The sequence below is a fragment of the Ceratotherium simum genome, chromosome 7 (genome assembly GCF_057802395.1).
Source record: "Ceratotherium simum simum isolate JZ-2026a chromosome 7, ASM5780239v1, whole genome shotgun sequence".
NCBI classification, from domain to species: domain Eukaryota; kingdom Metazoa; phylum Chordata; class Mammalia; order Perissodactyla; family Rhinocerotidae; genus Ceratotherium; species Ceratotherium simum.
The window spans coordinates 33,859,977-33,875,703 of NC_141906.1; the positions used below are offsets into that span (position 1 = coordinate 33,859,977).

At 36.6% G+C, this 15,727-nt stretch overlaps 1 protein-coding gene across 2 annotated transcripts in view; it reads right to left on the reverse strand.

The window, feature by feature from the left end:
- Positions 1-3,747: 3,747 nt before the first annotated feature.
- The window catches only part of RSF1 (remodeling and spacing factor 1), a 150,686-nt gene continuing 138,706 nt past the window's right edge, over positions 3,748-15,727 (reverse strand). For both annotated transcript variants that reach the window (XM_087433499.1, XM_004434034.3), the window contains exons 12-16: positions 14,210-14,277; positions 12,869-13,076; positions 11,102-11,322; positions 8,881-9,069; positions 3,748-6,292 (exon numbers count right to left, since the gene is read on the reverse strand). In XM_087433499.1, the coding sequence (XP_087289625.1) occupies positions 5,724-6,292; positions 8,881-9,069; positions 11,102-11,322; positions 12,869-13,076; positions 14,210-14,277 (1,255 nt within the window). In that variant the 3' untranslated portion in view covers positions 3,748-5,723. The remainder of the gene's footprint in view (positions 6,293-8,880; positions 9,070-11,101; positions 11,323-12,868; positions 13,077-14,209; positions 14,278-15,727) is intronic.

Here is a 15,727-nt window from a genome sequence, read left to right on the forward strand (position 1 = left end):
AGCATTGAGAATACCCTACTTAGGCATCACAAAAATCACGCACTGTAAGAATATGCTGCTGCCAAATTTGAGCTATTACAGCTGTTCCGAAGTTGAAAACCCATTTACACTAATATAACCTAGATCTCTGTGTGTGTATGTATTTTCTACGTGTGTGTACATATGTGCGTGTGTGTACGTGTGTGTACAATTTTCATGCAATGATCTTAAAGCTTTGGAGACAAGGGTTTTTAGCTTAATTTCAAGGCTTGTCCATATAGCAGTATTGACATGCACCAACTCTGCTAAAGGGCAGGAGAATGAAAAAGACCATGGCACAAATTTTTAAACAATTTTAGGTTTAATTACGTAATGCACCTGTCGATGTTCTAGCATAAACACAATTGTAAAAATCTACATCCTATTTTAGGGTATTTTTCCACCTCCCATCCCTTAAAAGCTGTACAGTTATAAAAAATGTGACTCTCAAGCAAAATAAACTTTTTTTTTTTCCGCAACATACAAAATAAGTTAAACGATTCAGAAGGTCTTGAGTCATTAAGTTTCCCAATGACTGTGTTCTGGCCATCCATAAGCATGACATGCAGCTCCTGGTCTATGACCAGAACTCAATAAATACAGGTCAAACAAAACCCCAAACACTTAAGTTAGATTTCTTTAGAAACTGATGAAAGTCAAGAAAATATATAGTTAGGGTTAACAATTCCATTCTTAACTTACATCATCCAGTGGCAAAATGAACAAGGCAGGTCAATCAGTCCTTAGTGCATTTTCTAGCTTGTACCGGTTTGGCAGAAAACACAAATGTAGTTCCTTTAAAAATGTTTTCTTCTCATTTAAAATGTCTAAGGAGTTTAATTAATAAATTTGTACTTGTCTAATAATTTGTTATACCCTCTCATATAATTTATGCATAGGATAGACATTTCCTAAAGTTATTAAAATAAAAACATTTTCATTAACTGAAATCACTATAATGTGCCAGAACTGGGTTTGCAGCATTTCCCAGAGTGAAATATGGTATAAATATAAAATGAAAAAAAAAATTGAGCTTACATAACCAAATTGAGGAAAAAAATCCATTAATGGAATCCTATTCTAATCAATTTCTGAGAGGGTTTATACAAATAAAAAAAGTGTTGAGTGTACAATCTGAAGCGGTTATATACCAAGCACACTATATTTTGGTTTATTTATGACTGCTTGCTTGCTGGGGAAAGACTCTATCTTCAATATTAGTCACATAGTTACTTACCAATTCTTGGCACTCAAAAAATGTTAAATGAAATTTAAGTTGGAGTGAAATATATTTTGAAAACAAAATTATCAAGTGTACACATAACACAATAACCCAGTTTAAATACATTGATAGCAAAGGGCCTTGTTTTTCAGGATTGGTATAAAAACAATGAAGAAAATCAGCAGTTAGCTTGCCACTTCCAAGGTAGGTTTACAGGCACACTGGGAATGGTGGATAAAATAGGAATGGATTTTATTCTAAGAAAGTTTAATAATAGATATTAAACAGAGGACTAGGTAGATTACAGCAGATATGCAGTCTTGGCATTCTCGCTTCTTGGAGAACCAGGAATACATTTTTAGAATGTCAAACCAAGAAGAACTTCACTATTTTTCTCTAGACTTTCTGTAATTAAACGATGTTCATAATTTCATATGTTACAATTATTTGCCTTTTTATAATGTCAATTAATGATTTCAAAGGATTCCTTTTTATTTCTTCTAACATCTAAAGTATGTATATACATATTAATTTATATATATACACACACACATTTATATGTTCATTCCATTAAAAAAAGACCTGGGTCGTTGAATACTTGTTCTATAGCTGTGAGGCAACACCATGAATCATGGACCCGTTCCACTGTGTGGGTGAAGGGCAGAGTTCACAACTTTTTCTGAATATTAAACGTGTAGGTTCATTAGGTTCCTTTCAGTTGTACGGTAGAACTAGCAAATGGTTAACATCTTATCCCCACGAACATAAGCTAAAAAGGCATTCCTTGTGACAAAAGAAATTCCATCAATCCGACTTAAAAACAGCTAACATTTCCCACCATTTCAACTCTAAATAATAAGTAAATGTTTACATTTTTCTTAATATATGTTACTTTGCTCAAATGCATATTATGGGATGGGTTCTATCAACCGAAAAGTGACAACTGGAGTTTCTAATATCCTTTTTAAATTGTTTAAAAATCTTTTTTTCAACAACTTCTTTAGCATTCAAAGTCCTTGATTCTTTGGAAGGTCACATTTTAAAAAAAAGATTATGAGTAGACATGAAGTTATTCTAAATGAAACTCCTCTTTATTCTCTGAGTTTGCAACCTTGACCAACTGGAAAAAGATGTGTCAAGGAAACCCAACGTCAATATATTAGGTATATTCTTGAAAATATCTCTGCCATCATTCTCTAGTAATGTGCCAACAATGGAAAATGTTTTATATTAAACACTATTTCCTCAGCACAAGCCTACAAAACCAAAACATACATTTTCAGTCTGAGTTCTTTTCACATATTTTAATTCGAAGCTTCTGCTTTACGAAAACTTGGCTACTTTTCAAATCTTTACAGAAATTGCAAACCAAATATTCTGAGTACTAAAATACATCTCCCCTTAATACGTTTGCTAGACTGTGGAGTTTGATATTAGGAGTCCAACTTGTATTTCAAAAAAGGGGTTTAAAGTATTAAAGGGCTCTATTATACAGCAGCTATTATGAACTTAAATCCACGGTTAAAACTCTAATAACAAGGATCCAAGATGTTCTAAACTCTAGATGAACTGCTGCTTTCCTATACTCTGTCCGGTTCCTAACGACTTAATTACGTCTTTGGATACAGAACATTTACTTTTTCCTAAAATTTCTGGTTTTAACTTCTTCCAAACATGTTTAGAGTTAATATTTCAGCAAACACGGACTCATTGAGGGACTGAATCTAAACATCAAGCAGCAGAATTGTCTTTGAACTGTTCAACATTTAATCACCCATGATTAATCTATCTGCATAACAATAATTCGTAAGTATCAACTGCTTGGATCATGCTCTTTGTAGATGAAGCATAATTAATTGGTTTAATCAGAATGTAAGGTTAGAAGGGATACACTCACTATAAAGTTCACAAACACTTAATTCAAGTTTGGTAAATAACAGGCAGCAAAAGTGGTATCAAAGCCCACGTCAGTGGGACATTTGCTCAATGGAATACTCAGGCTTTACTAGGGAAGAGATTACCTTTGCTCTTTGTAGCAGAAGGGTAAAAAGAACTTCTTATTTCACATTAGGCATCCTGTAAAATAAATAATCTACCCATTCTTATCACTTGCTTAACTGAAGAGTAGAACTAACAGATGGAAGCAGGAGCTGGTGTGTCCAGAGGTAGAGACAGGGTTTATGGGAGTTTCTACCCAGTAGTGGCTTTATCCAGCTGCAGGACTAAAATGGTAGAGGGAGATTGGGGGCAGGATAGGCCACCTGCACATTCTAACCACTTACCTTGCACTAGTAGGAATCCTTCTACTGCCTGTTTTAGATAGTTAAAAAGGCTAACATTCTTAACTGACTTTCAAATAAATGGAACCTAGCTAGAAAGGAGGCTTGGGAAGTGAATGTGGCTCCTTACACAGCCCTGTTCTACTGTCTGTGAATGTAAGCCCTTCCCTCCCTTCCAGTGGAACATTGTCTCAAAATAAAAATCACAACTTGCTTGGAACCACATGCTATTGGTGCATCCTATTTTTAGGCTGCTTTCATTATTTTATTTTTTATACAGATACATATACATTGCTAGAATCAAAGCAAAAATATTAATGGGCAGGTACTACAGAACTAAAGTGAAACAAAACAAACAAAAGAATCAACAACTGAAAAATAACAGCTATAAACTTTCAAGGCCAAAAGATTTAAGGGCAACACCTGTTGAGGAAGGAAAAGGAGTATAAAGTTTCTAGAGAGGTATTTATAATGCAAGTCTAATGCCAGCTTTTTAATAATAAAAAAGAGAAGTGCTTTACTATACACTGACTAGCACATATAATGCTTAATTTGGAAAGAAAAATCAATGAAGTTCCTTGGGCCAGCAGCAGATATGGTGTGTCCATTGCCGGCAACAGACACAACACTGGAACAGAAAAACCCAAATCCCAGGGCAAAAGTATTCACAGAAGTAATGGCTGAAGGTTTCAGAATTTGACAGGCAAGGTTTAATCACAAGTGCTACACTTTGTACAATGTTATTTATGGCTCTGCCTGAAATTTTACAGCTGTAACAGAAACTAAGTAAGATAAAGTTCATATTTTAGTGTCAATTACATGTTAGATATTTAGTTAGTTACAAACCCCTTTTTCTTGAAACAAAGGGCTTATCTTTCTTTAAAGTGTTGAGATGTTGGAAATGGATGTCATGCCTATTAAGTACATTGGCGGTTCTCAATCAACTCTTTGTTGGTTGTGTGACTATTTATGAATTTTAATAGAAGTCTAATGGCCAAAGGCCAAAACTACATTCAAACCCTGCTAATATATCCAGGCAGATAGGAAATTCCAACACACACACATAACACACACACATACACACACATACATGCTAAAACTCAACTAAAAACCTCCCAAAGGAACTGCTTTGTTTGTAGACTTCAATTTGAAGTAGATACTAAGGGCAAGAATAGACCAGTTAAAATTCACCTGAAAATCCTTTCCCCTTCTTCAAATGTGCTAAAATACCACTGTCAGCTTAGCATCTCTTCATGTAAGTTTTGTATAGACGTATTTCTTTCAAAATGATATTTCAGATATTGAAATATTAAGTGGCCAGAAGACAAGAGTTACACAATCTGCAAAGTTTACAGTGCACATGGGCCTTAAGAAAGACCACGCTCATTTCACTAATAACTCTCCATGATAGTATATTAGAGGCCACCTCATCAGCACTGCATAAAGCTGTTTTAAAAAATTTGTTGCTAGCACAATCTGGTTGTCAAAGCTTCATTATACATTTTACTGTACAAATGCTTTTCAGATGATTTTTTTTTTTAAACAAGAAACTCCGCTATAACAGAAACTTAGGTTAGAGATTTTTATGATGGTACTTTCTCGGTCTCTTCTTTATTAAGTGTGGTTATCTCCAATAGTAAACAAATTGATTTCATAAAAGCTGTTACTAAATGACTTATGTATGATGTTATCTACAATTCTCAAACTGCGACAATACAGACTTGAACTTTTAAACAGTCTGTTAATCATCATCTATGCCATGAATGTTTAAATATAATATATATTTAATATGAAAAAGCTAAAGCACAAGTGCTTTCTCCCACCCCTAATTCTGTTTTGGGCCCTCAGAGTCGGAATGCATTCTTATCCACCCTTTTTCACAAAGTCAGGAGAGCTCAGGAAATATAAAGTCAAAAATATACAAATCTTTGTTGTTATTATAATAAGATTTTTTTTCCATGAATGAAATTACCAAGGACCATGAACTTGGAAAAAAAAATCAAAAGGAATTTACAGCAATTATTTATCTTCAAAGTTCAAAACTGGTCACTTCACAGAAAGACTTCAGGGTTTGTTGAAATTTTTCTTCTAAAAAGTCATTCTGTAGTGGAGTTTTCTAGGAAAAATAAAACAGCTTTTAATAACTGGCCCGCTGGTGTGAGAGCTACCGTGGAATAAATTAGCACAAAAATGGAAAAAAAGTCTTATAATTGTTCACTGTTACAGACATAATCAACAAGGTCAGTCACTCTCAGAAGCTCATCTTCCTCCTCTTCCGGTGCTCCTGCCTCCTGCCCACCACTTGTCCCATTGGGGGCCAGGCTTGCACTGGCTGTACTGTTGTCCTTGGGGGTCTGAGGCTTCTCAGTTGTCTTGCCAATCAAGTTCTCAATGGCTTTGCCAGGACTTTGTCCATTGGTGGAAGGTAAATCCACTAAGCTATAGTCCAATGGGCTCCCCACCTTGCCAACATTTTCAAAGTCCTCTTCCTCATCACTGTCTATCCGATAGGGCTTCTTGGTGCTCTCTTGTTCTGAGGGCAGGACCCTGGGCTGGCTGTCATGGGCAGGCTGATCTGCAGCTCCATGAGCATTGTCACAACTCTCCTCGTCTGTCTCGATCCGGTGTAGCCGTTTTCTGGATGGTTTACCTTCCTCTTCCTCCTCCTCATCTGCTTCTGAATACTCATCTGTGCTTCGACCCCGCTTTCGAACTGACCGCTTTGATTCTTTAGCTAGCTCATCATCTTCAGAGTTCTTGGACATATAGCTCTCTAGAATAAACAGCACATTTAAGCCATTGGCATAGTTAACCATAAACAGATTTAAGTAATTCCCCTTCTCCTCCCTATATTCCACCCCTACGTCCTGCTTTCAGTCTTGCTTGTACATAAATATTTCCCTTCAATAACTGGCCTGATTTCTCTCTCTTCTCAGTCCCCTAACAATGCCCAATATGATTCATAGTGCACTTTTACCTATGATTTCAGAAACAGCAGAATCAGATTTCTTGAAGAAGATCCTTAAATTAAATGAAGATAGGTTGGTCACAAACTAAGAAACCCCTTCCTACTAGTCCACAAATTACAAAATCATGTAAACATACTGATAAAGAAGATTAGAACTGAGCACTCCACACTGGACATCTGAAACACTGCACTCTCATCCCATGTTATTAAATGCCCTTAAATGCCGTCTTCTCTTCCTGGTCTATACTTACATCTAGGTGATCTCACCTAGTCTCATGACTTTGCATACTATCTATATGCTATGCTGATGACTCTCACATTTGTTTTGGGCAACCTCTAAATTCCAGACTCATGTATCAAACTGCCTACTCAATATCTATGCTTGGACTTCTAAACAGGCATCTCAAACTGAATGAGCTCCTAAACTTCCACCTCAAACCATGCTGCTCTGGTCTCCACCATCTTAGTTATTAGCAACTCTATTCTTCCAATTGCTCAGTCATCCGTGATTCCTTTCTTTCTCCCATCTAACCCCACAGTAAATCCTTTGAGTCTTCTTTCAAAATATATCCATAATTTGACTACTTTTCACCCCTTTACTGTAACTGCCCTAATCTCACCCACATCATCTCTCACCTGGCTTATTCCAATGAGCTACCATAGCAAATTAAAACATAAGTCAGGCCATATAACTCCTTTGCTCAAAATCCTCCAATTATTTCTCATCTCACACAGAATAACATCCAAAGTCTATACAGTGGCCCACTGCACTATCCAATATGGTAGCCACTAATCATGTGTGGCTATGTTAAATTTAAATTAATTAAAATTAAATAAAAATTTAAAATTCAGTTCCTCAGTCACACCAGCCACATTTCAAGTGCTCAAGAGCCATATGAGACTAGCACATTTCTATCACTGAAGAAAATTTAACTGGATAGTGGTGCTCCTCAACAGGGGTTGGCAAATTTTTTTTGTAAAGGGCGGGCCCTACAATCTCTATTACAACTACTCAACTTTGTCCGAAAGCAACCACAGACAACGTAAAAAAAAATGGACATAGCTGTGTTCCAATAATACGTCATTTACAAAATCTTTATTTACACAAAGAAATGGGTTGTAGTTCACAGACTATTGCTCTACATGATCTGGCCTCTGTTGATCCCTCTGCTTCATCTCGTATTCTTCCCCTCACTCACTCCTCCGAACATTCTGGCTTCACTTTTGTTCCTTGAACATGCTAGGCACAAACTTGCCTCAAGGCCTTCACATTTGTTGTTCCATCTGCCTGTATTACTCCTCTTTTAGATAACTGCATGATACACACCCAATATTTCTTTCAAGTCTTCACTTAAATGTTGTCTTCTTAGTGAGGCATTCCTTTAGTACCCTATCTGAAATTCCAACTATTCTCCCAACCCTCGTTTCTCCTTTATTTTTCTCCACAGCATTTATCTCCTCTTAGTTATCTTGTTTATTATCTCTCTCTCCTCAACTAAAATAAGATTTACATGAGGGAGTTACGTGTTTTTTGGCTATTTTGTTCACTGTTCTATTCTCAGTGCCTAGAATAGTGACTAGTTCAATTAGTATTTGTTTTTAATAGTTGAATTAATGAATTTATGTTTGTCTTTAATGACACATGAAGACAAATTCACACTCAGATGTTCACCTCTCTTCTTTAGCCTCTCATATCCAAATATTTTTTTCCCTTTCTCTCCTGGTTTGGGCTCAAACTTAATTGACAAGGATCTATGAAAATAAACAATCCTCAAAACAGATCATAACAAAGACGAATTAAATATATAAAAAAGAAAAGGGGAAGGTGAGGGCTAGAGTCATTTAAAATGAACTTGGAAAACTCTGGAATAACGACAAAGACTAAATGGATATCACAAACTCATATGTTAGAGCTCTTCCTGCACTTCTGGTATGGGGCACAGCTAAAGCTATTAAGAAATAAAACAGTTACCAACTGAAGCTCACTGTCAAGGTGGACAGAGACAGTAGGCACCTTGGTTAGGAACTGTTCAGCTATTCAGGGTATAGGAGGTTATTTCGAAATGAGGAACATGAATAATAAGTAAGCGGGAGAAAGTTTGCTCAGATCACAATTTTCTGAGACTCTTCTAGTTTCAATGAAGAATTTAATTATTACAATGGAGACCTTCTAAATTAGTACTTTACCAAGTATCATTTATTTAAACTATAAATATAGTTTATATTCAACTATAAACTATAGACGAGGCATAAAATAATGGGTTTTATCTCCAAGATATTACTGGTTATATTGAATTTCTAAGAAATGGTACAGAATTATAATCCTGAGTTCACTTTATAACTTCTATTCCTGACTTGTCCAAACTTCTGTAAATTGGACATTTATTCCTTACCTTCACTCTCTGAACTGGAAAGCCTGCGTTTGTGAACTCGTCTGATTTCTTTACCACGTCGTAAACTCTTCTGGGAACCATCACTTTCTGAATCTTCTTTGTAGTTAATTTGTCTTTTCTGGTTCCTCCTTGACCGCCTTCGCCGAGTTTCTACAAAATCATCACTAAAATCATCGCTAAAATCACTTTCTGTAAAAAAAATTAAAAAAGGAAGGAAACAGAAGTCAAATACAAAATTTAAGTCTATTAAACGGAAATGCAGTTAGCTTAGGTTATAAAAATGTAAAGCTACTAAGGAGAGTTCCGTCATAACAGTTTTTAAACAAATGATAACTTTTATAAGTCTCTTATTTTCTTTTCAATAATGAGTAAATCTGTGGGGGTCTTTATTGCCAAACCTCACAAATGTATCATATTAGCAGTCAATCCTCAAGACTAAATGATGTTTTATATAATCCTTATCTCATTCAACCTAGAGCTACCCAGTCAGCTGCATGGCTGCCACACCCGCTCTTCTTGGTGGATAGTTACTATTCTGCCTCATGATAATCTGCTGTTATTATGTGTGTAGCTGTACGGCTACAGTCAAAACTTCACAATGGACTACAGAGGTTAAACCCTCTACCCACAGAAAACTGATGAGCCTGTTTCAAAGAGGTACAGAATTCAAGTTATATTTTTGGCTTTTTCCCATATGGAATTAAAATCTGCTAAATAGCACACAGGGCTACTTAAACTCGCAAAGCATAGCTAAATAGCACTGTTCTTGGCATCTCCGATCAATAACCAGAATCAGACTATGGCAGAGCAGTTTTTCAGGAGTACTAACAAATTCCACTGAATTATCACATCCAGCCTTGTTCTCTAGTGGATTTCAAACATTTCAAAATGGCTAGCCAATAGTTTGAAGGGGTCCCCCACTGGCCAAATCTGGGACAGATTGAGCCTAAATAGCGATGGTAACATATTGTATCCACTGACTAAAATAAGAATCCACAAGTACATACTGATATAAAGAAATATATGAGGGAGAAGAGAAAGCTCTTCCTTACCAAACGCCAAGTAATAAATATAAAAGGAATAATGGAGTTAGAAAATCATCAATGAATGCTAAACTAGCAGGTGAAACATCTGATAAGGAACAGCATATTTACACAGTCTCAAAATATCTTCCTACAAATTACTTACTACTTACAAAGGGAAAAATAATCAAGTAAAAAGATCTGGAGGACATACATAATAGCTCTGTGATATTCCTGCCAGAAATGTATAACTTGAATCGAATCACAAGGCAACAGAAAAACCCCAATTGAGGAACATTTCATGAACTAGTGTGTATTCTTCAAAAATGTCAAGGTCAATAAAGACAAAGTTTGAGGAACAGTCCAGATTAAAGGAGACTAAGGAGACATGAATAAATGCAGTGTGGAATTTTGGACTGGATCCTGGACTAGGGAAAAAAAACTGATATAAAGGTCAATATTGGGACACCTGATAAAATTTGAATGTATACTATTGATTAGATATGTTAAAATTTCTGATTTTAATAACTGTACTATGGTTAGGTAAGAAAATGTCCTTGTTCTTAGGAAGTAATCACTGATCAAGGAGCATGATGTCTTTACTTAAAGGTTTAAAAAAAAAGATAAACAAAACAAAAAACTCCACAAGGCTGGCCAGAGTCAGGGATATAACACTCTTGTCTGTGGCACCTCCTCAGTAAGATGACAGCTATCTGCCAATTCCATAAAGCACTCTAACTGTTCTTCTAGCTGCTGTGCCATTCACTATTTATTCAGTTTTCAGAGATAAGCATAAGCTACAAGAACATCAACCACTGCTAATTTACAAAAACTTATGAATCACTGATCGTGACCTAAATGTTAGAGATAATTGGTGATCCTTCTCTCTTCAATAGCTAGACATCTGAGAAAAAGGTTCTCAGCTCTCACTGAGAATGATTCCCAAGAAACACTATGAAGATAAAGTCTAGGCATGGAAACACTTGGCACCAAAAGGATGCATCACAATCCTCAATGAATTTGGTATGAAGTTAATCCACCCATCCGTACTTTCTTAGATGTGCTTTCTGTGAAAAATGGAGTTACTAGTGAGTCACAGGAATAGAACTCAAAGCCCAAAAAGAAAAAAAAAAGAACTCATCTCCAGAAGTCATAAGAATTTACTGAGTTGGTGTGATGCAGATATAAATAATTTTTACCAGAGTCTCTACTATTCTCCTCAGACTCCTCCTCTTCATCATCATCGGAGTACTTTTTCTTTGGGGTCTTTCTCCGCAAACGCCTGCTTTGCCTCATTGGCCGGGAGGGATGTCGTCTCAGTCTCCGGCTACAGAAATCAGTGTCACTGTCATCGTTAGATGGTGGGTCTTCTTCACTTTCATCTGGGTTTTCGTCAGATACAACAAACTCATCTTGAGATCTGTCCAAGAGAAACCAGATGAATTATGATGGTACACTTAAAATCGTGAACCCATTTTTGAGAATTCTGAGTTCAAATTCTAACAACTCCAGTGAATCATTAAGTAATGTTTAAAGTAAAATATCTGGATAATTGTATCAGTTTCCCTGTTTATAAAATGAAGAAATGTTTTGCCACCTATCCTTTTCTTAGGAGGAGTTACGAAGATGAATTGATGCTTATTTTTATACATAAATTGCTTTGGCCTCTTGGGATGTCCCTCATGTACCTTAAATTTCAACATATCCAAAAGCAAACTCACTACTTCCTAACCTACTCCTCTCTTCTGTTCCCTAGCCTGGTGTTTGGTACCATCACCCATCCAGTAACCTGGTATTTATCCTAATTTCTCCCTTTTCTTTTCTCACATCTAATCAATTACTAATTCCCCCTGAGTCTACTTCTTAAATATCTCAAACCTGACCCTCTTCTCTGTTTAGGCTCTCATCTCCCACCTAAACTACAACAGCAATTCCTCAAATAGTCTCTATAATCTATAGACTCATTTCTCCCTCAATATATCCTCCAAATGAATGCCAGGACGGAAATCTTTCTGAAACAAAAAAACCTCATATTAGTCTGGTGTTTAAAACCGTTCAGTGGATTTTCATCATCTTCAGGACAGAGTCCAAATTCCTACACATGTCAAACAAAATGCTGCATCCTCTGGTTCCTTTTCACCTCTTGGCCACATCTCCAGCACGGCACTCTACTTCTTCCCCACATGCTTGCTCTCTGAACACACCAGGCGTTTCCTAAATATTCCATGATTTTTTTTATGCCTTGATCATGTGATTTCTCTGCTTAGAATACCTTCTTTCCTCATCCTGCTCCTAATCTCAACCTCACTGATCTGCCCAATTATTCATTCTTAAATTTCAGATCGAGCTTTATTTCCACTCTGAGGCTTCCCCTGACATCCTGGACTATCTGACTCTCTTCTGTACCCTAACTTATGCTTTGCCTATATTTTAGTAGCAATCAGGCAGCATGACCTTTTTGTGGTTCATACGCTTGTTTCTTCCTCTAACAACTGAGAGGAGAAATTCTGAGGTATTGTTTCAATACCTGCTTTGCAGGGCAGCCCTTCCTGATCTTCCATACTGGATTACTTGCCTTAGCCCCAACCTCTATGGGTCACCAGAAAACAGTATCTAATTACTTGTACTTGTCTATTTCTCACATGGGCCTGGGAACTACTCATGGACATGGTGGCAGAAGGTAGCACAGAGGTACACAGCAAACGAATGCTCAATTGCAGTTAATGAAATTTAAATACAATTTTGAACACAAACAACCATAAACCTACTTTGTTTTAATCTAAAAACAAAAGAAAACAAAACCCGCAGGATCAACATTCTTGAATCTGTTTTAAATATCCTGGAAATAAAAAGAGATTGTCTATGTGCATGAAGGAAAAAAGCTCCATGCCAGCACAGCCACTGCTTCGCTGCTAGTCCTACTTAAGCCTGTATCTAGGGAACGGGGTCTACTGGAGACCACGCACCCATCGCTGATCTTGAATTCATCCTCACTCTCCTCTTCATCCAGGTTGCTGTCACTGTCCAGATCGTTTAGTCGCCGGCGTTTCTTCCGGCGAGCAGCAGCTGCCCTCTGGGGTCGTTTATTTTCTTTTCTTTCTTCATCCAAAATAGTAGAGATGTCTTTCCCACGGTGACCCGTGATGGTGGAGATATCTTTTCCTCGGCCAACTCCTGAGTTCAGGGTGGGGGGGTGCGGGGAAGAGAGGGAGGGAAGAAGAGAGAGAGAGACAACTGTACATTTATTAAAAGCTTCCTTTTAATATCTAGAGACTGTCCTTATTTGTGCTTAGCAGCTCTTCGTTTGATTTCTTTCTTTTTTCCTACAAACAAGCCGTTTGCTTAAGACTTCTGCTCACAGCGCTCTCATTAAGAGTTTCTGCATTCGTCTATCCTTCTCAACAGAAGTGCATCATGTAGAGAACTTCTATTTTTTTTTAATTTTAATATAATTCACATACCGTAATATTCACCCTTTTAAAGTGTGTAATTCAGAGTTTTCAGTAGTCACAAAGTTGTGCAACCATCACCACTAATTCCAGAACATTTTCATCACCCCCAAAAAAAACCTCATACCTATTAGCAGTCACTCAAGAATCTCTTCTTGAAAGTTGTCTTTTGGACATGGCTTTACAAAGAGGCCAATCCATTTAAAAAAAAAAAAACTGTGTTTATAGGACATAAAAAGTGAGAATTCAGCAGCAAAGATGTAAATAAGGCACACAAGTCTGGGAAAGCTAGTGACTTCAGTTCCACTACAAACAGCCTACTTATACTAATCCTTTCCAGAGTTTTCATAATAACTAAATGGAAACCACAACACTCCACATTGGAGCATTGGTAATTCGCTATACAGCTCTTTAATTACCTTCAAATTCTTCCATTTTAATGTCACCTATTAAAGACTATGAAATTAACAAACTGATTTTTAAAAGGTTAATTTAAAGCAATCATTTAGATTCTGATTATCCATATTTTTGAGACTTTGTAGCAGTAGTGATCTACAAATAAAAAGACAATAGGAAAGTTTCACTTGGAAGCAGAAGTAATTTTTTTTAATCTAGGGAGGAATATTTACATTTTAAATTAAATCATAAAACAAAACTACTTTTAAAATAGTAAACTGATCTGAGCCTATACATTGACACTGTGTCCACCAAATACTTTGAATATCAGACAGTTAGTATCATTAGTGATCGTGATACACGCTGGGGAGAATAAAAAAATATGCTCACTGCTCGAATCAGGGCATTTTAGCTAACTTATTGGGTGAGTTACACGAAGAAGAGAGAATGATGAACACATACCTCCTCCATCAGCCTCTTTGATATCATCTTCTATAGCTTCATCAATTGCTTCATCAAACTCATCAAATCTAAAATACATACAACAGTCACATTACAGCCTGTCCTGGCAGATGGGTTACGAGCGCTGCCTCTGAGGTGAAAAAGGTCTGGACATGAAACTGCTCTCTGCCACTTCGGGACTGTGTAACTTGGACTACAGCACCTAGCTCCTGTTAACTTCAATTTCTTTTGTAAAATAGGGTTTTATAAATCAGTATCTAATTAATAAATTGTTGGTTTTCATTTTCAAAGATCACCTTATACCAGGCGTCAACAAATATGTTTGTAAAGGGCCAGAGAGTAAATATTCTAGGCTTTGTAGACTATACAGTCTCATTGTAATTACTCAACGCTGCCACTGTGGTGCAAAAGCAGCCATAGACAATATAAGAGAATCAATGTGGCCGTGTTCCAATGTAAGTTTTTCTTTTTTTTGCTGAGGAAGATTCACCCTGAGCTAACATCTGTGCCAATTTTCCTCTACTTTCTACGTGGGTCGCTGCCACAGCATGGCTGATGAGTGATGTAGGTCCATGAACGGGATCTGAACCCGTGAACTCAGGCTGCCGAAGTGGAGCATGCTGAACTTAATTAACCACTATGCCACGGGGCCAGCCCACAATGTAACTTTATTTATGGACACCGTGATTTGAATTTCATGTAACTTTCCTCTTTTTTCAACCATAAATGTAAAAACCACGCCTAGGTCATGGGCTATACACATAAACTGGCAGTGAGCTGGATTTGGCCCACAGGCCACAGTTTGCCAACCCCTAATTACACAAATCACAAGGCAAAGTAAGTTGAACAAAACGAGTGTTCTAGAAATAATATTAAGTGTGAGGACTATTTATTATTGTTATTGAAGATTATATTATTACTGAAATGCATATACAGACGGTCAGAATTTTAGAACTAGGTAAATGTACTTTTTCTCACAAGGGCTGTTTCCCACAACTTAAAGAAAAGGGCCAAGACTAGATGATTCCTAAGATTTCTTCACATGCAAAACTCCTTTCATTTTAGAGTTGAGGTGACCAAAAGGATCAAGTGATTTGTCTAAAACTATGCTAAATATGGTAATTGCTAACCTTGAGTGGCTATTTATATTTAAATTAATTAAAATGAATAATTCTGTTCCTCAGTAGCCATATTTCAAGTGCTCAACAGCCACATATGGCTACTGGCTACCATACTGGACAACAAAGAAATAGAACATTTCCATAACCACGGTAAATTCTATTAGACAGCTTTGGATTAAAGCCACACAGTGGATTAACAACAGAGTTAAGACTAACAGCCAAATATTTTGCCTTTTGAGTTGAGAAACTTATTATAGCTACGGATTTCCTTTGTAGGAAAATATACATATACCTACACAAATATAAAATTTTCTACATAATTTTCAGAGGATTCACAAGTTTCAGGTTAAGAACTCTTCTTCTACAACATTCTTTTCTTCAGAGGAAGATTAGCCCA